The 23,782-nt window shown below is 37.8% G+C and overlaps 1 protein-coding gene across 5 annotated transcripts in view; it reads left to right on the top strand.

Annotated features, from left to right (window-relative positions):
• SDHAF3 (succinate dehydrogenase complex assembly factor 3) overlaps window positions 1-21,903 on the top strand; it is a 34,154-nt gene extending 12,251 nt beyond the window's left edge. The window contains exons 1-3 of one of the 5 annotated variants that reach the window (XR_009746214.1): window positions 6,415-6,689; window positions 8,285-8,392; window positions 21,130-21,903. Coding sequence is in view for 1 of the 5 variants with exons in the window: in XM_061469298.1 (XP_061325282.1) it covers window positions 21,130-21,333 (204 nt within the window). In the remaining 4 variants the exon portion in view is untranslated. Of the gene's footprint in view, window positions 1-6,414; window positions 6,690-7,304; window positions 8,393-9,159; window positions 10,970-21,129 lie in introns of those variants that run through there. The other 4 variants (XR_009746213.1, XR_009746215.1, XR_009746212.1 and 1 more) reach the window with 4 other exon arrangements.
• Window positions 21,904-23,782: the final 1,879 nt, after the last annotated feature.

Raw genomic sequence — 23,782 nt, 5'->3', positions numbered from 1 at the left:
CCCCAGTAGTCTGTAGTGTTTAGTACTGCTACCTTTCAATACCCTAACAGGGAAAAGGGCACTTAGAACACTCTGTTGTCCCTTGAAATGTTGCCCTGGCACTTGCGGTTGCCTAAGGCAAAGTTTGCTTTTCTGAAGCCTGTTTTTATTTTTCTCTATTGGAGAAATATGTCTGACCTTTCTGCTAAGAGATCTCATGTATTCTTCTTTCTCACTTCCTTTTTTAGAGTGCTTATCTAATTTTATGATAATTTTTACTCAACTTGCTTTTCACAATTGGATTTGCAGATGAGTCAAATCTGCAATGGAGAACCAGTCTGAGATAAACACTCTGCACAAGCCTCCACGATATTTAAAAAATGACAAAAATATGCTAAGCACATTGTAGGAACTTTATAAACTGTCAGCGTATGCTCCACATTTTTCAACAGATTCTGGCATGGTAAAAGTTCCTATTTTCTTGCAGTTGGAAAGTTCTTGGAGTCTTTTTTTTCTCATAGTCTTCGATTGAACAGTCTAGCGTGACAGGTTTGCTTTGTTTGCTCTTCTTCAGGCTTTTCTCTGGCACGTTTATCAGCTTAAATACTTTATATGATTCTATGATTCTTCCTGTACTCCGTAATGGGTGTGTGTTTTTGACATATCATATAGCATTTTGTTCTTTCTTTTCCCCCATTGTAGTCTTTCTTTCCAAGTTCTCATCTTGTAATCTAGATCAGTAATGTAAGTTTTCCAGCAAGCTTTCTTGTCCAAGGAAATACCCTTAGTACCCCCATCAGTGATGGTTCCTAGGCTGCGTCTTGGGCTCTGCACTGAGATGTGCACAGCAGCTCCCTGGTTTCCACCTTTGGGCTTCCAGTGCAGTGGAGCTTGGAAGGGAGTTGGGAAGTGTTGTGCCTAGGTCCCCGATGAGGGGATAAGGACACCAGGGCTGAGTTTTTCTGTGAGCACGGCTTGTGTTTACCAACAGCAGCCTCCCTTAGACTTCTAAAAGTCTTAACAACTGGGTGATTGTTGATATTTCAGAACAACACTGGATAATGGTAGTTGGATGACTGTTGGTCAGTCATCCATCATGATATATTAGGCCAAAAAACTATAGTCTGCCACAGTTACAGAAGCTGTGTCTTGTAATGATAGCACCTCTTCAAAAGCGTAGGTCGGCTTTAGGCTGTGGTACAAGCAGGTTGCTCTAAAATTAAGGAAATTCTGGTTCATGGTGGAATGACTTGTTCTATGCATGTACTTCATTTACAGTAGTTTAAATTTGATTTAATGCTTAGAATTAATTTTAATGTGTTTAGTGAATCACGACACTCAGTTGTTCTCTGGGCCTGTTGAATTTTTAAATTCAGTTCATTCTCCTCAGTGGAGTAGTGAGCTTTTTAACATCCATTACAGTGAGTCATTGTAAGAATTTATTGAAGAGACTCGTGATGTGAAGAGTTTTAATTATACAACAAACGTATGTTGTGTCCTTAGTGGTTTACAGAGTGCTAGCAGTGTCGTTCTAGTTCACGGGCAATTCAGTACCGTTGCTTTAAGTGAAAGGAGTTCCACTGTTAAGCATCATCATCCTATTAGCCAAGAAGGAAGTGAAAGTTGCTTTGTGAGTCATGTGAACTCTTGATTTTCCTTTTTTTTTTTTCCCTTTCTTTTTTTTTTTAATTCTATTGGTGAATCTGATTCTTGCGAAGTGCCTCTCTGCCAGCAGGTGCCACTCCTCAGCAGCAGGCTGGTTTCCCAGGCTTGACCCGAGAAATAGTTGTGATAGACCTTTATATTTAGAAACATTGATGGCAGTTTGCTGGGATTGTCTTTGTTTTCTGTGATAAGAACAGCCTATGCTATAAACAAATATTTATATTTTACAATAGAGCTGCTTAAAGTTTTGTTTTCTGCTGATATATCAAAGCCCAGGGCTGGAAAAATGGCAGTACATAGAGTAAGGTGCATTTGTTCTACAAAGTTTTGTGTAGAACAGTATTTTGGTTGGATAGAGGATGACCCAGAAATCTTTTAGAATCAGGAAGTTTCATTATGGAAGGATTTTGGGTGATGGAAAGTTGTCTTTGTTGGGATTGCTGAAAAGATGTAATGAGGAGGATGATTTAGGAGCTCAAGTCTCAATGACTTACAGTAGGACAAGTACTCATAAAATCTTGAAGCATCTTGAAAAGGCAGGAAAACAGTCTCAAAACTGCTGTAGTTCTAGTAAAAAGAATGTTGGACAAAATGATCAGCATTCCAACGTGTTGCAGTTTGTAACTCTGTTGCCTGGAACAGGCAGAAGTCTGGAGGGGGTCTATTAAATGCTTTGTAGTTTTCTTGCTGTTTCGTTTTGACTTTGCTAAATTAATATACATTCAACCTTCAGACTCTGTTATTGAACATACACCTGGTTATGCCATGACTGGCCTTTTTAAAGACCACTGAGTACTTTTTGTAGCATACTCTGTGGAGAACAAACTTGAGGAATTTTGTTGCTGTATCGTCACTGATACTTGAAAGGTATTTCTTCTGTTAATAAAACTAAACAGATTCAACATGAGGAATACTTAGTATAGTGGTAATTTTTTTTTTTTTTTTTTACTAAGTAGAATTGAAAATTTGCACATAGGAGACAGATTTGTATCTTGCTTAAGCCAGTAAGGAACTTCTTGTTGTATTCAGTACAACACAGTTTTAGTATTTTTATCTAAAGTACTCGTAAGTATTGCTTATGGATAAAACAGGAAACTAGATACACAAGGGAAGACAGTGAAAATCGAAAAAAGAAAATAGTGGAATTTTTACACTGGAAGTAAGTTGTGATATTGCTTATAATAAGGAGGAAAACAGTAAGGATTAACAACGAGCCCACCAATCTCTGGCTGTTGCTTGCCTCCCTGGAAAGCATGGGAAACTTGGTGAAGGTGAAGTTCCTTTCAGTTCTTTTACTGAGGTATGAAAGTAAAGTCATTCATGTATCAGAGTGTTTGGTTATGAGAAAGGAGTTTGAATTTTGCAATTGAAGAACTTACACTTTTACCTGTTTGCATTGAAGCTAACCTTTATATTAATGCTGCTTGATAACATACTGCTAAATCTAGTCCCTTTCAGATGGTATACTCTGTCACCTGGAGTTTTCACAGGCTGAGTGATAATTTTTTGGAAAAAACTACCCCAATACGAAAACTGCACATCACAGGGAAGATTATCAGCCAAAGTTTTCACACCAAGCAGTGTGTGAAATAAGCATTTGACTTGGGAATACACCTCTTGAGGAGCATGGTGGGATCTGTTGGTTTTACTGGCCTCAGCACTGCCAGGCTAAAGCTGTGTCTGTACTGCTGAATCAGATGTGCCTGGGGCTGCTTTGCAGCTGGCAGGGGAACAGCCCATGTCCATGTGGCTGCACTGTTACCCTCCAGAGCAGGGTGGCCACATCAAAACTGCCTACTGGGAGCAGTTCCTAGTTTGTGCCAGCTCACTGCCTGGGCTGGGGAGTTGTCTGGGAGAAAGCTAGTTATCCCTAATCAAAACCTATGCAAGGGACTGGCACCAGGCTCCCATCATGGGTGGTTGAGGTATGACACCTTCTCAGAGCATTCCTTGGCAGTGTTTTAAGTTGTTACTGCAGGCAAAGCTCTGACTCCTCTGCTGTCAAGTGCAAGTGGTGCTTTTTTTCTGGATTCTTTCTCTCTTGCAGTATCGGAGTCTCATCAACTGTTAGATTTACATAACTTCTCAAAATCAAAAGTCATTATGTCTGGAACCTGTGTGCACATCGGAGCTGTTCTAAGTTCTGAACTCTGTAGTGCTGTTCTTTTTCTGGTCTGGTGAAATAAGGGGAAATGCATGTCATGCAATTTCATCTACGGAATACAGCAGTTGTGAATGTTCTGCTCTGAATAGGTGGAAAATGTATTCCTGGAAGGACAACAAAAAAACCTCGTTGCTGTCTTTAGAGCCAGGAGGGATTGCCACACCTGTGTCTTGTTACTCTGCATCCTAGATCTGAAAAACGTTATTTGAATACTACTATTTCTTTAAAATTTAATTTCTGTTTCCATTCAATTAGAGTGTTCTCTTGTATTAACTCTTTCAGTGTCCTCTTGAGAACATAAGCAAGAAGAACATAAGGAAGCTGTCATTCATACTTGCTCCTTGCATTGATCAAGCAAGTAAGCACACTTCCTCATCATTCCCTTATACTGACCCATTTCTGTGGGTCATGGGCCAAGTTTAAGCTCTCAAAGGCCACAGCAGATGAGACTATGACATTGTGCACAGTGCCTGTAAGAGGGTGTTGAATGGGTGAAGATCTTGAAGCCTGAAGAAGCTTGATTAAACTTGCTTGGTAATGATGGGTGTAGAAGAACTGAGTTCTCTGCAATAGTGAGAGCTACTGTCGTCTTCCGCAGTACCCCAAGGTCAAGCAGACAAAAAATAGACTTTATTTCTCTTTGTGTAATGCCAGTTTGTAGATTAGGGCATTTCTAATTTATGCTTGTTGTGGTTGAGCCTAATTTGGTGAACTCGTATTCTTTAGGAAGTTTTGCTTGTAAATTTTGCTCAGGTATTTTTTGGGTGCAAAACTTACTACAGCGATAAAAGTCAGAAAATCATAATTTAAATCAGCATTCAAGACTAAACGGTACTGAAGTACAAGTGCGGAGTACTCTGAAAGCATGTGATCACCGACACACATTGGTATCCTTTGCAGTTCACCTAATAATTTGTTTTCAGTCCAAGAGCAGCAAGTCCTTAAGAACTGAAAATCATACTGTTGTGGGTTGTGCTTAATAATTTGTTTACTTTACATATCAATGTAACTCTGTGTGATGTCGGCTGTGTATTTATATTTCAGCAATAGGTTTAGTATGCTTTAGTTTATCTGATTTTTAGATTGCGACACAAAGTCAGCTATAAAAATTACATAAATGGCTGAGATGAGAGTTAGTGTGCTAGGCAGCATGAAGTATAACTGTGATGGAAGGACTTTTAGGGCAGTTAGCAAGGACTTGGAAACCAGTATTATACTGATGTGAATGCTGTCTACATAATTACTAATTTTTATTGTTTTGTTTTTAGTTGTTTGTTCCCTTGTACAAATATATACTTTTAATTCAGAGTAACAAGTATAGATTGGAATATATTAAGCATATGAGTTTGTGCTGTTTTTCTTTCTGAAAATCGATTCCGTAGTATCCAAAAGACTTAGTTCCACTCTTCCATGGCATTACAATTTTAGGATGCATTAGCTAGATTGATATCCAACAGTTCTTTATTTGAATTTGTTTATTCTAGCAGAAAGCATGCAAAAGTGTGTAATGGATTTAATTGCAGTGCGATCGAGCACTGAATTTGTTTTAATTTGGCTTTGTCTTTTTTTTTTTCACCTTCAGATGTTCAGTTCCGTTTTGCGAGTTTAAGTTCTCATGACTCTTTGTACTATTTAGCATATTCCATTTGTTGATTAAAGCTTTTGGTACAGTAATGCATCTATTGCTGGCAAGTTACCAAGTTACTTGCCAAAGGTTTACTTTTTCTTGAGTAATGGAACTTTTCTGTTTGTTTTCACTTGTGATTGAATTTCTTGTAGGCAGCATTTTTGAGGGAAGGTAGGATCCTAAGGATACTTCAAATAGGTGTGATAATTTTGACAGCAATTGTGGCAGAACTTTTCCAGGGAAGTTCTTCACCTGCTCGCTGAAATAAAGCATTACTAAGCTGGGTTCTGCAACAGAAGATATTTTTTCAAAGCTGTTATTTGTAAATCATTGCTCTAGCGGATATCGCAATCAGTTGAGTGAAGATGAGATTTGTTGCATGTTTCTTGTAAATAAACACAGTAGAATACAAATGATCCCTTTGCCTCCACCCACCTTCATTGGTGTACGGTCTTGTTTTTAGTGTTCTCCTTTTAAGAAATCGAAAATTAATGTTAAAACAATGTTTTGACATAGAGAAGATAACTTTTTTTTTTTCTGATTTTCTAGAGCAGTGATCAATAGTAAAGGCTAGTCCTGCACTATAGTAACAGCAAGTGGATTTAATGGTTGAGTTTACCTTAGTACGTGTTCCTGCAGGTCAGAGGTCCACAGGGAGCTGGCGTGATCTGGGAAGCACAGTATGGTCAGAACACCAGGGTGATGCCTGGCCATGGCCCTGACACCAGCCCAGGCAGCTGTCTGCAATGTTTCACCCACAGGGGAAGTTAGGTGAGCTGCCCACAAGTGGTTTTTGCCATAAACACCTGTTTATTCTAGTCTACCTATCTTTTCTGTGATAGAAATGGAGCATGTGCTGGAATGGTAGAGCAACCCTTGCAACCTGATGCCTTTCTCTGCAGGGCCAGTGCTCAGAGCTGTGCCCTGCTGCATCTGTGTTGTGCTCACTTGCTGCATCTTCATGACATGGATAATCACTGAACAGATGTATTGTTGACTAGTCTAAGCTCTCCCCTGGACTGGTGGCTTCACAAATGCATGGGGGTTGACACTACTAGGAGGAGGAGGATTATGGTTATTATTTTATTTGCTATTTAGCCAGATTTTTTTTTTTTCCAAAGGCACATGAAACAGTCTGCAGGGCAGCAAAGCATGCTAATATCCACCCCCCCCTTTAGGACTGAAATAAACCTCTGCTCATGAAAACCTTGTAATTTACCATCAGTGTGGTTCGAGGAGAAGCATGGCTGGGTGGTATCTAATGTAAATGTTATTCAAGATAATTCTGCTGGTGTTTCCAGCCAACTTATTTGAGAGTTTTTTCATGTTTACTGTCTTGTCCTAACTCTACAGTGAATCCTGTGCTAATTAAAAAGGAGAGTCGCTTAATTTGGGAGTTTACCTTAAGCAGGTAGCTCTAAAAGCCCTCTTTAGAGTGGAGAGTGAGACAAGAAGTCATCCTGATTCTCACATAACTACTTGTGGGCAGATGTACCCAAGACTTTGTTTTCCGTATTTTTCTTGGCTAGCAAGCAAAGTTCATTAAAATGTATAAACACCTCAAAAATAGTTCAAGTTTTTATTGTTCTCATAGCATTGTGTTGCTTTGCTTTAAACTAGTCCAGAGTAATTCTAAAGCTATGCAAATGTAAATTGAGATCATTCCTTAATGTTGGAAAGTCTTGAAACACAAATGAAACCTCTTGAATTGTTGTAGTTTTTTCTGGCTGACAGACACCTTGAGGCAACCTATTTATTCATGTCATCAGTGGATGGCAAGCTGAGGTTTTTCTGGAGCTTACTATATAATCAGTTTGAAAGCTGTGTGTCAGAAGAGAAAGGCCTTGTTTCTGAGTACAGTATAAACAGTGCAGGAGTTTGACACTAATGATAAAAGTATCATTGCATTAGTGTGGAGAGAGCATCTGAGCGGATGCAGATGTATCATACCAAAATGATTAAATGGTACCACTTAGAGCAGAAGTAGTTTATATTGGGGGTGATACCCAAGTAGAACCAATATACTACACTTTCCATTTGATACCTTTTCTACAGGCAGGCAGCTTCTGCTCTAATTGTTAATGCTTTACCCGTAGCTGAAGCCTGCAGTACTCAGCTGTGAAAGCACCTGGGATACTGACAGCCAGAGCACAGGGCTAAGCCCACTTGACTAGTCTTGATGTGGTGCATTTCTGTTTCTGAAAGGTTGCCTTGATATTTTCGTGGCTCTGGTGTTTTCATGTTTTTTTTTTTTTTTTGTGATGCTTTCCTTTAAATCATGGAGGTAAATTAACTGTTGTTCCAGTTAAACATGCATTTTTGCTTGGGGCCAGACAGCTTGTGCTTGCACAAAGGAGACATGCTAGGTGGGTGAGAATTTCTTGGAATAAGTAGTCAGTCTGGATTTTTGTTGCAAAAGCTTAAGTTTCTGTTAATTGAGTGTTCATTTCAGAATGAATTATGTAGAACTCTAAGCTTCCTGACTTACTTGATTTCCATCCCTTATTACTGCCATACCCTGTTTTCTCTGTCATTTACTAATTCAAAGCAAGACCCCCTTAATAGTTGGAAAGCCTCCTGCAACATCAGAAAAAAAAAAAAAAAAAGGCGTGGAACAAGATTTAGGTGAGTTAATTTTGAAGTATTTGTTGTATAGAGAATACAGAAGAACATGTTCAGGCTTGAATTAGGTATGTGCTTTATCTCCCAGAGAACAGTTCAGAATATTTTATGGAGTTTTCCAGAAGTTCTTTCAAATTAGGTGTCTCTACAGTACTTTACTGAATTTTGAAAATTGCTCTGCAGATCAGTGAATTTTCCTTTTTTCCTTTTGTACTTAATCCCTCCAGTCTTTTGTGATAGCCCAGCCCTGCTTGCTGTGTTGGGAGAGACGCTATCAAAATCCCCTTAAATGCCAGAGCCGTTGGATAAAGGCATAAAGAGACAGCAACTTGCAGGTGATTACAGAAGTTTTTGGCTTTTTCAGATTTTGGGGCTCTGATGTAATCAGTAGAGATGCATGCTCCTTTATAGCAACTCTTGAAGATACTGATGACACATTTGTTTTCTTCATTTAACTTCTGTGGCTAATTCTGAAGTAGTTCAGATTGTCTGAAAAACTGCACGTTAAAAAACCTTGGTAAGATACATAGATTTGTAGGCTTTAGAGTGTTTAACCTTAAGAAATTGCTAAAAAATCAACACAATTTTAGAATTATATTTAGAATGGGAACTTTTAATTTCTCTGGCTTTTTTTGTCTGCACTGTTGTATCAGAGGGCACTATTGTATCAGAGGGCTTTCTAGCTGTGTACATGTTATCTCACTATTTTTAGGAAAATAAAAAAGAGTAAGGAACTTTCTGTTGTAATTTTAAGATAAAACTAAAGAAAAAAGAAATGCTGTGATTTGTTCCCTTGCTTGGAGAATATGGGAGTCTTTTAAACAATTTTTATTACAAACTTAACTTGACAGAGGTATGGTGTGGATTAAAACCTGAATGTCGTTTAGCATCTTTTGCTGTAGCAACAAGAACTTTAAAAATTTGCACTGCATCTAGCACAAAGACTAATGAATTAATCTTTTTTGCTTTTTATTAAGTACTGTGAAGTTAATTGCAGTAATAAGTCTTCTTTCCATGTAGCGAGTTTGCAAATATAAACCAGCATGTTGTTAGCTGTCTTAAGGAAAATGTCAGTTACATCAATATGCATTCATTTTCATAGAGATGCCCTATTGCTGCTGTTTAACAGCAAGAAGTACTGAATGGTAACCAGATGACTGTGGTCAGATACACCGAGTTAATTCTATAGAGTAGGACTTTCAAAAGTACCAGACTGTACATCATACTTCGGTAAGTAGCACCCTTAAATAAGAATTCACCTGTGTTTGCCATTGGCAGTAGTTCTTCTTTTTGAAATCATACAAGTCCACCTGCTTTCTTCTATTAATTGCCAGTCTCCTAGGTAGCGCTCTGTGAAGAGAAACCTCAAAATGTTCATGCTATGTTGAAGAAGCAGGTAGAGAAACTTTAATGACCCCTTGCTTGTCTGTTTTAGATGCCTCCACAAGCATCTAGGGAGGGCTTGTCTCTTTCCTCTGCTGCTAGAGGGAACTTGGTAAGAGTGGCCAAGAATGTCAGCCAACTCTGTATTTTCTGTTGCCAGATTTGCTTTGCTAAATTAGTATCCCATGTATTGCATTGGAACAGGTAACGTAGAATATGTTGACTTAGAACTAGGGGACTTTCTGCCTGTTTGTCCTAATGGATGGATCTGACTTTTACACTAATGACCTTCTGGTCTGTTTATTAAATATGGCCCATGACTTTTTACTAAATTAATTCAATCACATTGTTCTTTTACAGTTCTATTAAAGCAAGAAATTCGGTGCACCCTCAGTAGAGAGGTTATTTCTGGTGTCAGGGAAATCAATGCAAGGTGCCTGTTAGCAGATTAATTTTTGTTTATACTTGAGGTTTTCTTTGTTCCTGTATTAGTTTAAGGTTTTGGCTCTAATGAGCATATAGGAATGCGAGTAATAGAAAAATAATACTGAGTCTCTTTTGGACACTTGAAGTGCTTCATTAGGTATAAATTGAGTAGAAGAACGTGTGGAAAGTTTTTTCAGGTGTCATCACCTGGGATATATAATCTTTTCATGTTCTTGGTATCCAGTAGTCTGGAAACTAATGTGGTTGTCTTGGAAACAGGCTTTATTTTCCTTTTGCAGATATCTAGATGTGAAATCATTGTCTTCCTTGAAAATCTGGATTTAATACTTCTGAAAGAAATAACTGCAAATTTTAGATGCTTGTCCTCTATTTAAATAATTGATATGGGAGCCTGTAAGTGGTGTTTGCATTGTCTGCTTTTATTACAGTTGTATGATTATGTTGCTAAAACAATGTTTCTTTAGTTTTTTTTAAGGTAAAATGCCTGTACTTATTGTTGATACTTGTCTGGGAGTTACATACAGTGAAGCACTTTGCCGATTTCCTAGCTTAATATTTAAATAGAAATATAGCAGTATAACTGCATTGAGGAATTTAAGTTCCTAAAAATGAACTGATACTAGCACTTCCAGTCTTTGCCTTTGCCCTGCTTTAAATAAAACAGCATGTGATAAAACCTTGACTATTCTGTGGGATTGTAGCATAATATTTGCCAGCCAAAACATCAGCAGTAGACCAAAGTGCACAGGGCAGCTTTTTGTTAGCTAAGGAGCTGCCATGCACAGCATAAAAAGTCAAAGCAAAATAGAAACTGAGTCAAGAAATAATGATCTTTCAAACTGCTGAGGAGTTATTAGGATTTGTATGAAAATATGAAATGATGTTTTTGCAAGAAGTTTTAACTTTTCTAGTCTGTAGCTTATTTGTCCAGTCACAGCAGTCTTAGAGTTTGGTATTAGTGTAATTTCATTATAATTTTTACAGGTGAAGGCCCAAGCTGAATAATTTTCCGTATTTTGTTTTCAAATTGTTAACTATGTTAAGGTCTAATGTTTTTTTTTTAATGTATTTTTCTTCCAAGTATTTTTGCCTGCAGTGCCAATTTAAAAGACTCTCCAATTCTGATACCTACTTTACAGAAGAATATATTTTTTATTCTTTCATAAAAAAGTGGATTTTTTTTTTTTTTTTTTAATGGAGCTCGTACTTTGACTGATACAACCTGTCCAGGGGAAGAGAACTATGGCAGGATCTTGCTGAGCTGCTCAAACACATTTATGTGACTATCTCTTCCATTCTACCTCCCATCTCTTTCTCCTGCCCTGTTTCTTGTACAGCATCTACATTTCAGATTGCTCTCTCTTTGCAGAACTTAATTGGTCATGTTATTTTTTCTTAAATGTTGTTCTTCTTTCAAATATGCACCAATGTTTTTTCCTTACTTCTTCCCTACAACAAGCTCATGCTTTCTATTTAAGGCCTGAGGTGAAGCTTATTAACGTTAGTGGAGAGGATCTTAAAGACTCTGGTTGTTATCATATGATGCAAAAAGCTTTTAGTGACCTAGATTTTGGCCCTGATGTACAATACTGATGTAAGTATTGTGCATCCAGAAATAAATATAATCACAGCTTGTTTTTCCACAAATTACAGTCACTGTGATGCACTGTAATGCTATTGTGCTCCATTTTGGACTTAATAGCATTTATATACGTTTACCTTGATGGTCAGGCCACAGACTTCCGACTTCTATCTCAAATTATGATCTCTTAAATCTTACATGAGAAAGGACATTAAAATAACACGTTATTTAAACTACAAACAAAGCTGAGCTAGTCCTTGAGCTTTTTTTGCATTCCTCTAAATAAATGTAATTTCTTCCACTTCAACGATATTAGTAAGTTCTGTTCAAAAAGAGTAGTCCATTTTGTACTTTCCTGATCAAATAATAATTCTCCATGCTGATTACTAAGTATTACATAATTATATTCCCTGGCTCCATTTCAACTGAACAATTTTTCATTCTCTTCTCCCAAACTGCAAACAAGCAAACAAAAAGCCCTGAACCCTTACGGTAACAGTTCTACATAGTTACGTTATGTGCTTCTCTATAGTTACATTATGTGCATCATTGTGTTACTGTGATTGCTGCCCTGAAATTTGGTCCATAATCACATATTCTAGCATCCTTCCTGAATCTCCTGGGAAAGCAGGATATTGTTAAAGTTCTTATAGCTTTTCCTTTCAGATTAACTTTTAGAAAAGTTTGAAGTTTTCTGCTTGTTTGCATTCTGATCCAGTGACTTTGTCCTGGAGAAATTTGTTTTACCTCCGTGCATTATACTTAAAGATGCTGATACGGTCTTTCATCCTCAGAAATTAGCATAGGCATAATTCAAAGTTTTCTAAAGATAAAAAGGAACTATTTTTTTTTTTTTTTTTTTTTTTTCCCCCATCATGGGTGTCACTTCAGGATGTTGCTGAGTCTGATTTCAGCAGTGTTACACAAAGATAAAGCAAACTCCAGGGGAGACATTATAGATTCATTCAAGGAGAAATAGTATTTTTGTTGGCTTTTGTAATTAAAAAAACACAAAACAAAGCAACTAATGAACACTTTCCTTTTACCATAAGAAAGGAAGGAAGTTGATTGAAGCCAGTCATCTACAGCCAGTCAGAGAAGGGTGTAGTTGCTTTTGCAGTGATGAGACCCACATCTCTGGAGGACAGTGTATCCAGTCATCACATTATGTTTTAAGACAGAAGTTTCTCTCTCCGATGCTCAGCACAAAGACAACCTACATCCCTAGCTTCACTCAGACATGTAACATTTAGATGTAGACAATCCCATTGCATTGCCAGTGCTAGATTATTCCCTTGGCTTGAAATTGCCTCTACAGCTCTTTCCATCTAATAATGAACAATAAACTATACAAAATAGCTTATCCAAGCTGCCCTGCACACAGCTTGGTTTTAGAGCTTGTAATTAATTATAATTGTGTATACTTACGAGAAAAAGGAGGATTTTATTTCATTTGCATTGTTTTTCTTTGGGGGTAAGAGGTGTATCCTGTAGTGAGGTGTGTTTTCCACACTTATGGTGGAACCATATGGTGGACACTCGAGGAACCAGTTTGGCCTGTGTCAAACGTCATTTTTGTACCTTTTGCATTTTGCAGCTGTGATTAAATGAACTCTGTGTGCTGCTCTGCACTTCCTGGTTTTATTTGCCTTTCTAGAGTGTCACTGTAGTGGCTGCCTCAGCAGAGGGGCAGGGACAGTGGTTGTTGGTTACCAGCTCTGATTTAGCCCTGTTCCAGATTTTTTTCTTTTCCCCCTTTGGGGATTCTTCTACTGCCCTGCTCAAGTGGTGATGATGCACGGGGTGGGGGGAAGAACTGGGGTCTCATCCTGGGAGGAACTGAGTTTGCGCTGTTGCTGGATTAGGAAAAAATACTTTAACAAATTTATTTTTGTTCTTTCACATAACCTGAAGTTTTCAAATATTTGTATGAATGTGTTTTCCTTTAATTTCTGAGAAGAGTGGTTTGGTTTTTGTTTTAGTAGTGTGAGTAATGTTTTAGCTTTAATAAAAATAATGTACTTGTTCAGATCCCCTTTTTGATTCTTACTTACATGTCCTTAGAGTTTCAACTTAGTGTTCTTATGACTGGTCATATAAGCTACTCAGTCTGATTTTTATACGTAGCAAACCTCTGAATAAAATGGACCTATATAGTATGTTACATCCTAACTGCTGCTTAACTGAACCCTTCTGTTATTCACAGGAAATATCAAGGATGGCTGAAATTTGAAATGTAACAGAATAGCAGATTTTTTTTTTCTTTGTTTAAAGCGTCTTATTCTTTATGTCTAAGAGTTTTCAGAAGGTGGTAAATGGCTCTCAGAACAGCAGTATTTATAATCAAATTGCTCTCGTGAAATACAGATAAATTATTCAATGGAAGATCTAATTAAATCTGTAGCTTATAGCATAGCCACTGGTATCCTGTCCATTAGCAACCCTGGTGCTTCATTAAGCCAAAAACCTTGAGTTTACAGTATGTGTAGTTTAAGTGACAGAGGTTTGTGTGTGAATGCAAAGAGGATTAGAATATTATTTAAGGGTTACCTCAAGATAGGCAGTGGTGAACACAAGACTTGAAGAACTTTTGCTTCCTTTACCTCTGTTGTTGCAGCCTTTGCTGGTGCAGCACCATCTCAGCTCTGACTTTGCAGCTAATGGGCACCTTAGCCCAAATCACCCTGTTGAAAGGCTGTTCTAAGGCTTTCTTTAACATGTCTGCCCTGGGAAAATCTTCCTGGTTTTGTCACCAGAAGGCTTAGTGTTGCTTTGCACAACTCTGCCTCTCTTGGAAGATAATTAAACATTTTGATCATGTCTGTGCTGTGACACTGGTAATGAAGGAGATGCTAGAAACGAAAACCTGAGGAAAACCTTTTTCTATCACAAATAAGCTTGTAACTAATTTTTTTTTTTCTTGAATATGCCTGTTAAATTTACAGCTTAACCCTGTAGTTACGATCAACTAGTTTGTAATGCTTTATTTACCTGGAGTGCAGTGCTGTTCTAGAGGCCTTACTCTTGCCTCAGGATGTAAGTGTTCTCTGCTGCACCAGAGCTGGAGTGTCTGTGGATGAAGCATTTGGCCTCAAATTTTTTGGATGTTGGTGTTTTCCAGGGTTACATGTAAAGTCCTGTAGCATTTTCAGAAAGAAAATAATCTTTGAGAGTGCTCACACTACAGTCAGTATTTTTTTTCTTCTTCTTTTTTTTTTTTTTTTTCAAAATCACTGAGCAGTAATTCTACACCCTTGAGGCTTTTGGCAGGAGCAGTGTTAAGCCAGTGCTGAATGTTCGTGCAAGTTCTTCTTGCTGAGTTGTCTGTAGTTTGCTGTCACACACGTGATGGATGCTCAGGTGATTTAAATGCCAGAAAAGAAAGTTGTTTTTTTCACCTTCTGTCAAGACAGCTGGACATCTTTATTTCCCAGAGGTCATCTGCTGTGCCGAGTACCTCAGAGCGGAATTCCCATCTTCATTCTGTTGCCCTTTTCCTAGCATTTACTGTTTTAATTTTCTACATAAGAAACTCTGATAATGCCAGCTATATGTCATTACCTGCTATCATTCAAATGCCATTTGATGGATATTTTCAAAAGCAGGGGGAAGGTTTACTCATTACCCTCTATAGTATATTGACTTTTTTTTAAGTGATCATTGTGTGTCCTTTACAAAAACAAAGGTAGTTTGAAATTGTCTGATAATATGTTGTTCCTGTTATAGGATGTGTGACTTCATGTAACTGTTTATTCAGACTGAGTAACTCACATTTGACACTAACTGTATTTCATGAACTTTTACAAATGCTTATGGGCTGTTTTAAGTGATATTATGGGGTAAAGTGTAGGTTGTTATGGCTTAGCGTGTATGTGAGTGTGTGAAAATATCTACTGAAATTTTTCTGGGTTTCTTAGTTTATTTCCAACTGTACTTACAGCTTCAGGTAGAACGTGTATGAAGATGCTCTGGAATTTCATAAGGTGTATGTCCCATATAAAAATCAGTTCTATAAAGATTTTGTCATTTGCTCATACTCAGTTTAACAAACAAACCAGTTTTGTATTAAAATATACAGTAAATCAGTTGCAGAATTCTGTCTGAACATGCATTAAATAATTCATTCAACATATCTCTGCACAGTAATAAGAACAGGTTGTTCCTTGCTATGCTGTTCGTTCACAGCTGTTTATTCATATTACTGTCCTAGAAGCATGTGTTTGATTTTGCTTCTAGTAGCAGCAGCAAAATTTCAAATGCTGCAATTTTAAGTTAACTTCCAGAGAGCAATGAGGGGTTTAAGTTTAAGTTAACTTCCAGAGAGCATGCTTGGGGTTTTGATATCATCCTGAGAAGAATAAAGTTAAACTTGATAGCATTTTTCAGTGCCTGACTGTGCCCTGTTTAACATGTTTCAGGGTAGTGGCTTCTGATCTGGCACCAGTAGTGTTGTTTATCAGTGTTATCATTAATTTGACTGCACGTGGAGATAGCCTTTTTGGAATGGATAAATACATTGGCTTTCTATTTCAATTGCTTAAGCGGTACTAAATTTTAGATCTTTTATTAAGAGAAAATCTGGCAAGAAAGTTAATTGTACATGTATCTGCTGGAACAGGGATCTCTGTCCTTAATTCTTCTAAATGAATCTTAGAGACCTTTTTTTTAGCAATTGTCTAAAATGTAGCATTGTACATGTTGAGGAGGATGCCAGAGAAAATAGAAATTATGATTACTACTCTTCCCAGTAAAAATGGGCAAATGGACTGTTAACCCATTTAATCGTATGATTAAAGCATAAATGTCTATTAGCATTTTGTATTCACATATGAGACAAATGTCTGTCAGCATGCACTGAATCAGGTAGGAGACTATACATCTGCAGTGAGGGAGTGGGGCTTTTGGTTGTGGTTTTGCTTTTAGTCTTATGTTTAATCCTTTTTCAACTTTGAAAACAAGGCTGACATCCTTTTTGTAATGTCTGGTATTTTAAAATGTCACCCATCCCCTTGCCCTTTTGATGAATTTGTGCATTCTGTGAATACAGAGGAAAACAGTATTGCTTCAGATAGTGAATTTAAATAAAAACCCCTGTGGTTATCGATTACAGCAAATACCCTCTGTGTTTTTTGTAGAAATCACTTGAAGGTTCAAGTATTTAATCATGTCATAGGATTTTAAGGACCTTAATGGCTAGATTCAGCTTGCATGGTGTAGGTGCCAGCGTGATCTGTGGGCAGAACCAGGATCTCTAAAGAGTGCATCAGAGCATTCAGGTGAGGCATCTGCCTCTGCATTGGCAATGCGGAGAGTTTTGGGGTGTCTCTGTGGATGCATATACTGCTGGCAGTGCAGGGACCTGGCCAGTCTGCACATCGGACTGTTACCCTCCTTTAAGACTGGGATGGATGCTGGGAGGAGTGGGACTCAGGGTGCCTGTGATATGTATGGCCAGCTGGGATTGAATACTGGATAAATCAGCTGTCTTTTGATGGTAAATGGTCAGGAAAGGTTTTATTGAACTGGATTTGATTCTAATCCTCATTGTTTATCATGGCAGTTATAGACAAGGGGCAAAGGCTTTTACCGTTCAGCTGGTGGTTTGGATTTTGTTTGGGTTTCTTTTTCCATGTAGGTGCCCAAGAAGGTATACAGCTGGTGCAGGCAGAGTGTCACTGCTGTAAGAGCTGCTTACAGAGAAACAACCAACCGACCTAAACAACCCAAGATGCAGGGGTTGTCCGTGACTGATTTACAACACTTGACCATTTATGCAAGGGAAGAGAAACCCCTGTGTGCCTCTGCCATTGTTGTGTACATTGAGCTTGCCTGTGTCACGGCTGGGTTTACCTGCCTTCCGTTTTGTGTCTCCTGGCTCTGGTTCTGTAAGCAAACTGTACAGTGTGAACTGTAATTCGAATAAGATGCCCTTGGAAAATCTGCCAGATTACAGAAAATTGTGTCATGATTGACAGAGAGGTTTTGTTATATTTGGAAAGTGTAGTTATATGTAAAATAAAATGAGAGGCAGAAGCCAGGTAATTTTCTTTGCTTGGGAAAGCTAAGCAAGTGTTTGTTTCAGTTCTCCTAGTAGGGAAGATGACACTAGAAAATAGCTAAATTCTGTATCTGTTAAGTTCTAATGAAAACCCTCACTGTTCTGATACACAAACATGCTGCTCCTCCTTACTGCCTGAGAGGGACTGTTATCATCCTATTTTGTGACCAAAGGTATATTATTGAAAGAACAAATGTTGGCTTTCCCTCCTTCCCCCCTCCCCATTATGCTTTTAAACCTATTACTGAACTTTGGAGTTCATCATATTAAAGTTCATGTGCAGTTAGCAAAATGACACATTTTCTGTATAGAAGCCGGATCTTAAATTATGAAACTATGTAGCAGCAAATTATGTAGTACCTTTCTACGAATCACTGACCACGGTATGAATTTCTGAGGGAACAGTAATGTGTTAAACCAAGCTTTGTTTGTTCCTCTTGTGGCATCACAGGCAGAGAAAATGAGATAACGCTACATAGTTCATCTTTTTCCAGTGCTTTTGTAGGGGCTGAAATGTATTATCTTTGGTGTATCACTGCCTTTTGGTAAAATGAGGTGAGAAAATAGTTTTCTGTTTTCTGTCATAAGCCAACCAAAGCCCAGCATGTTTTCAGGGTCCAATTTTGAATTTTTGTTCACATTACAAATCGATGTGACACAGTAACTATTGAGGCTTTCTGGCATGTACAAAACATTTGTTCAGCTTGAAAATAAGTGGGGAAAAAGAGCCAGTGGTGACATGTCCAGATGGGAGCATGTTGGAGTGCTGTGAAGCAGAACACCTGGTATTGAGGGATGGGGCAATACAGTCAGTCGCTGTGCATCTGGATGTAGGGCATCTGTGTGAGTGGACATTGCGGCTTTGTTGAGGACCACTGCTTCTGAGATGTGGATTCTTTAAAGCTGATGCTTTGTGAAATGTGATGCTTTGATGTTAGATATAAAAAAAAAATTAATTGCAGACTCTTTACAAGGAATTAATTTGATATTTTTGGAAATGATGATCTTCTAGTCAACAAAGCTTGTAAATTCATAACTGGTCTTTCACTGGACTTCAGTTGTTTCCAGATACCATAGCTCGTGCCTGCACAGGCTGCTCCAGGGGGTTCATCTTTATCAGTGGGGAGGACTTTTCTGCTGTTGTGGAACCTGCAGTGGTAGGACATTGCATGGAGGGGTTCTTAGGGTTTGTACATTTGGTCAGGTCTCTTGGTAAGACATGGGGAGTTTCACATTGCTTGCTTTCAGTATTGTTAATGAATTACACACTGCAAATGTTGTTGTTCTGTATAATGAGAGTTTCTTTTTTTTGGAGTCCAGAATCAATAATGGCTGGGTTTTTCTGTGCAGAAATTTGAAGGTAGAATGAGGTGGAATAGTTGATGTGTAATGTGTTGGTGTGTTACTGATATGCTAATAGCTTCAGCATCTGCCTTGATAAGAAATTCTGTAAATCACAAAGCTGAAGACTTTTTAACCCATTATGATTTTTTACCTTGTTGTTACTGTTTGATTATTTAGTTATCAGGAAAAAAACTGCATTTAGTTCCTTCTAAACCCTGGACCAGCTCTGCCATAAAGTAATACCACTGAGGTGTTGGATTACTACAGGGATTAGCTGTAGTGTCACTACTCCTGAATACACATTTAACCTAAAAAGGAGAGAAGTGATGTGGGGAGGTCAGGATTATGAAACTGTTGCTATTTTTCATATAAGGTAACTTTAACACAACGTTCTACCACAATAGATCTGTCTGTTAGAAATGAGGAATCATTTTGGTTCAGAATCTGCATCAATAAAAATTTACATTTGTTTGTGCTGGTTTATCTGTTTTCTTTAAATAGCCATAAATTAAGCTTTGCAGCAAGACTGGTAAGATCCTCCTGACTTTAGTGAGGCTGGGTGTTGTCCATAATCAATGTAGTATATTTATGTTAGTAAATGTCATTTTGAGATGTATCAGATACGCATGAATAACATTCTCCCTTCTTACCCACTTCTCTAGAATTACTAGACAGACAGCTGAAGTCATGGCTTTAGTAACTTTACTTATAATTGGATTAACAATTCAGTATGCAATAATGAGGCTTCTTTTAGCTGAAAATTGGAGATAAAAATAATCTCGTATCTCACTGCTATAATCATGTGCTTTTGAATACTCATGATACATAATCCTTTAAGAAAAAGTGTTGCCATGTAACAGTCATCACTGTTATTCAGAGTATAGGGTTTTTTTTTTTAGTTCAGTTTCTTACATTATATTCAGAGTTGTGCTTGAAACTTTAAGGGTGCTTTAAAGGATGGCTTTTGAAAGTAGGAGAGAAGCCTATATTTTTTCCAATAAATTAACTTTTGAAGTTAATTTCGCAATTGTGAAGTTTAAGTTTCTCTTTAGAAAAATGAAAATTTAGGCTGCCTTCCAACCCAGTGTTTAAAAATGTGATTAGCTTTTGAATGACTGACTAGGTTCACTGACTTCGGTGAGTACATGCACCAAGAGGCTTTTGTTAGACTCACTCAGTACAACTTCTTTGAGAGTTGCTGCTGTGCTGTGCTGGTGCTGGGCAGAGGGGAGCCAGGGAGCGCACAGGATCAGTGCTGAGGGGGTTTGAAGGTGTCACTTCTCGCTGAATTAAATTTGCAGAACCACTTGCAAACCCTCAAATGTTGTAATTTAGGAAAATCATAAAGGTCAAAGATTGCTCCTAAGCATTGAGGAAGTAATTTTCCGTGTGTCCGCATTACTCTTGTGACCTGTTGGCCACTTGCATTTCTGCCCATGCGAAAGTTTTGCTTTTATAATGGTCCTCAGCCTGGTATTGATATAATACATACTCACTGTTTTAACTATCCACTGACATAAATGCTGTTATTTAAGTAAACATGGTCCAAACACTTGCTGTTAGAACAGGATTGAAAGTAAATCTGAACAAGCTTACTTATATTTAAAACAGCACAGAACGAGACACAGTATGGAGGTATCTGTCCTTGAAGCCCCTGGTTATTCTCCCCTAGCTTTTAATTTTGCCAACTGATTTCTTCAGATCTGGCATAATGACCCAGGTCTCACAATTGCTGAGTTCCTACTGCCTTTGGAGCATCCCAGAGACTGGGTGCAAATAACCTTATCAGTTCCCTGAAATGCATAGACTGGCAGAAAGGCTTTAGGACATTTGTCTAATTATAGATTTCTTTTTCTCATACATTTCTTCAAGAATAATACTTTCCAGATGTATCAGTTTACAAAGTGAATCCTGATGATATCCTGCTAGATAGAAAACGTGTATTTTAATAGTTACAATGACATAAATATATTTGATCTAGAATTAAGTTTTGTTTTCAGTAGTACGTGGCAGAATTAATTTGTACATATATGATATGCATTTTAACTTAGCTAAGAAAATTGACTATAGATACTAGAAGTACCTTAATAACTCTTCTTTCTTATAAAAAGTGTAGTTTTTTGTTATTTGGTGTTGATTAACAGACTGTTGTAGAAGGTTGAGCAAGAGTATGTTATTATGATATAATGGTATTAAAAAACATTGACCTGACTCCTGCATTTGTCATTTTTGTGACCTTTGTATTCCTTCCTTATTAGAACTATGCAGCACTGATACAGCAACAAATTAATGAGGACAAACAAAACTTGACAGAAAAGACTGTATATGGAATCCAGCTCACAGAAGAAAAACTTAATGACTTCCGTGATGAACAAATTGGGCAGCTGAAGGAACTGATGGACGAAACTACCAAACCTCAGAAAAAACTCACCGTTTCTAAAGACTCGGAACACAAAACCTAAAGGGTTTTAAAAGTTGTTTTAATGCATATGGAAGCATTTTGAAACTTCCTTTACAGCTGAACTTGAATGTGGTTTCTTTGGAATAATGGGCACTGCTGCTGCCATGACTTGTCTGAAACAGATGTGTCTGGCTGTTAGGGTTTCTGTGCAAGAATAAATGTTAAAATGGAATGATCACAACAATATTATGTTAATTGCAATTTTTTTTTCTCCTAATGGAAGGTGGAGACTTGAAGATTTCAATAAAAGTAAATTGACATATTTGAAATAGAAAGGTTTGTTTGTTTATTTAGCACCCACAGGGCAAAACATCTTCCTGTTTGCATATTGTCCTCTGCCTTAATGGAAAAGATGCAATTAACATTTGTTTTCTGATATGGACTAAGTAGACAAAGAACAAAGATATGGTACTAGAGTGGCTTTGTTTTGATGGAAAGGAATGAGCTGTATTAGAAAAACATATAACTGTTGCAACTGAAAGTTGGTTTTCTTCTTGAGCTTTATTGTGAAATGTACTTTAAAATAAAAGATGTATGTGATTATGAAATTGAGCTCAAAGGAACCACTGGCTGATGAAGAAGATTCTGCATTTTTCTCATAGCTAAACTTGGATTATTGTTAGTACCATGATAGTTAGAATTCAAAGGCTCTTCAAAAGCTCGGTATCCAATATTATTTGGTATTTTGTATAGACCAGAATTTGTTAAACTCCTCAATCATGGAAATTTTCCTGTTGATAATACTGCATGACAAACATGAGTAATTTATCAGTAGTAAGTTAAGTCTTCACCAGGACAGTGCATGCCTATTGTAATATACTATATCAGGACTAAAAAACGGTTCAGCTCTTCTATCTGTTAAGAAAAAACCCACCCCTTTCTGTGCAAAAGACAGCTTTCATTTTGTATTCCAAACTGAGCTTTGTATTATTAGTTCTGTTCTATTTCTGGACCTTTCCCTGTCTGTTACCCACAGCATCTTCAAGACAACATAATTTCTTTCCTCCTGGGGGATAACAGCTTTGACACGTAAGCATATTTCGAGCTGTCTAACGTAAGAACATGCTGCTTGCCAAAGCTGTGCTCCTGGATCCTTACAGGGTGCAATTTGGTGCGCAGCCTGCTTCTCTCTTCCTTACCTCTTTTCCCAATTCTTTGCTATGGTTTTAGGTTGTGGCTTGCTCATTCCTATTACAACTGCAAGATTCCTGCGTAAGGAACTCGTAGGATTGCTTTGCTGCATCTTCTTCTGGCAGCTCCAAACTCTTGCTTTTGCTGTAGGAACATCCTTTGTGCACCAGAGCTTAATCCAGACAGGGTCAAAGGGCAGAGATGACATCCAGACTGCAGAGCTGAGGGTCATAAGTCTTGGTTCCTAGAGCTTCTAGGGCACGTTTGGAGAGAATAGCAGCTGCCTTCTGGCCTGCTGTGTACTGAGGTTTTGCCCCAGCATCAGAGTGGGAAGTGGATGGGGTGTGCATGTGAGAAGCTTGAAAATTTCTCTGATACTGCCGTTCACACATTCCAAAAGCTTTTTGCTTTTTAAAGTTCAAAGTCTGTAAAAATCTAACCCAACTCCAGAGTCTAAGGCATAAGGATGTATTTTGTTGCGCTTCCATCAGGTGTACAATAACCAGTAATTTGCATCACTGCTCCGTTTTAATACTAAAAGCAATGTTTGTGTGTTGATAACAGAGTTTCTTTCTACTCCCTGATTGATGGTACACATGTGCCTACTTTCCAGTCAATATCCAAGTTGCTTCAAATTTATTTCAAATACTGCAATTTTGAGCAGTTATTTTTATCAACACGTTTAATGAAGCTTTTAGTTCAGTGCAGCTAGCTTGAATACTTGTTCTGCATCTGGCCGCTCGTTTATGTACCTAGCTAATGCATGTATCTAGAGACCAAATTAATTCATAATGAAAAATTTCTGCTTGGTTTGAAAAATGTGAGCTTATAATGAGACCTCCAGTGAGTGCAGGTGAAGGTAAGTATCTTTACATCCACAGCCCGTTTTCTAGTAAATCCAACAACTTCTTCCTTTCGTTCCCAATGGTAGCTCATTTTTACAATGTTTGTATTCTTGTTTAAAACAACTCTTACAAAAGCCAACTTTCCACAATAGGAATGAAACATCTTTGAAGATTTCTGGCTTTAAGGCAGCCAGTGCTGATAGTAAAGCGTGCTCTGACCTGAGCAGAGCTTATGAGTGGCCCCAGAGAAGGACTGCAACCACCAACACTATGCATTAGTGAAATTCTTTGATTTACAAGTGTGGTTAATGACAGTTGAGGAAGACAATGGGCTTCTCATCCTGTCCACGGAAAGGTAGAATGACAAAGATGCTTTCTCTTTAATTTAGTTTTTCTAAGGTATAAAATACTTTTTGTGGGGAACTTCACACAGGGTTTAGTGGATAATGACCACAGGAAAGCATCCATCAAAAT

The sequence above is a fragment of the Pezoporus flaviventris genome, unplaced genomic scaffold, assembly GCF_033815535.1.
Source record: "Pezoporus flaviventris isolate CSIRO_AGI_PZ_B2104156 unplaced genomic scaffold, CSIRO_AGI_Pfla_v1 ptg000055l, whole genome shotgun sequence".
Lineage (NCBI taxonomy): Eukaryota > Metazoa > Chordata > Aves > Psittaciformes > Psittacidae > Pezoporus > Pezoporus flaviventris.
The sequence above is the reverse complement of the archived record's forward strand: the minus strand, read 5'-3'. Positions and strand labels throughout refer to the sequence as shown.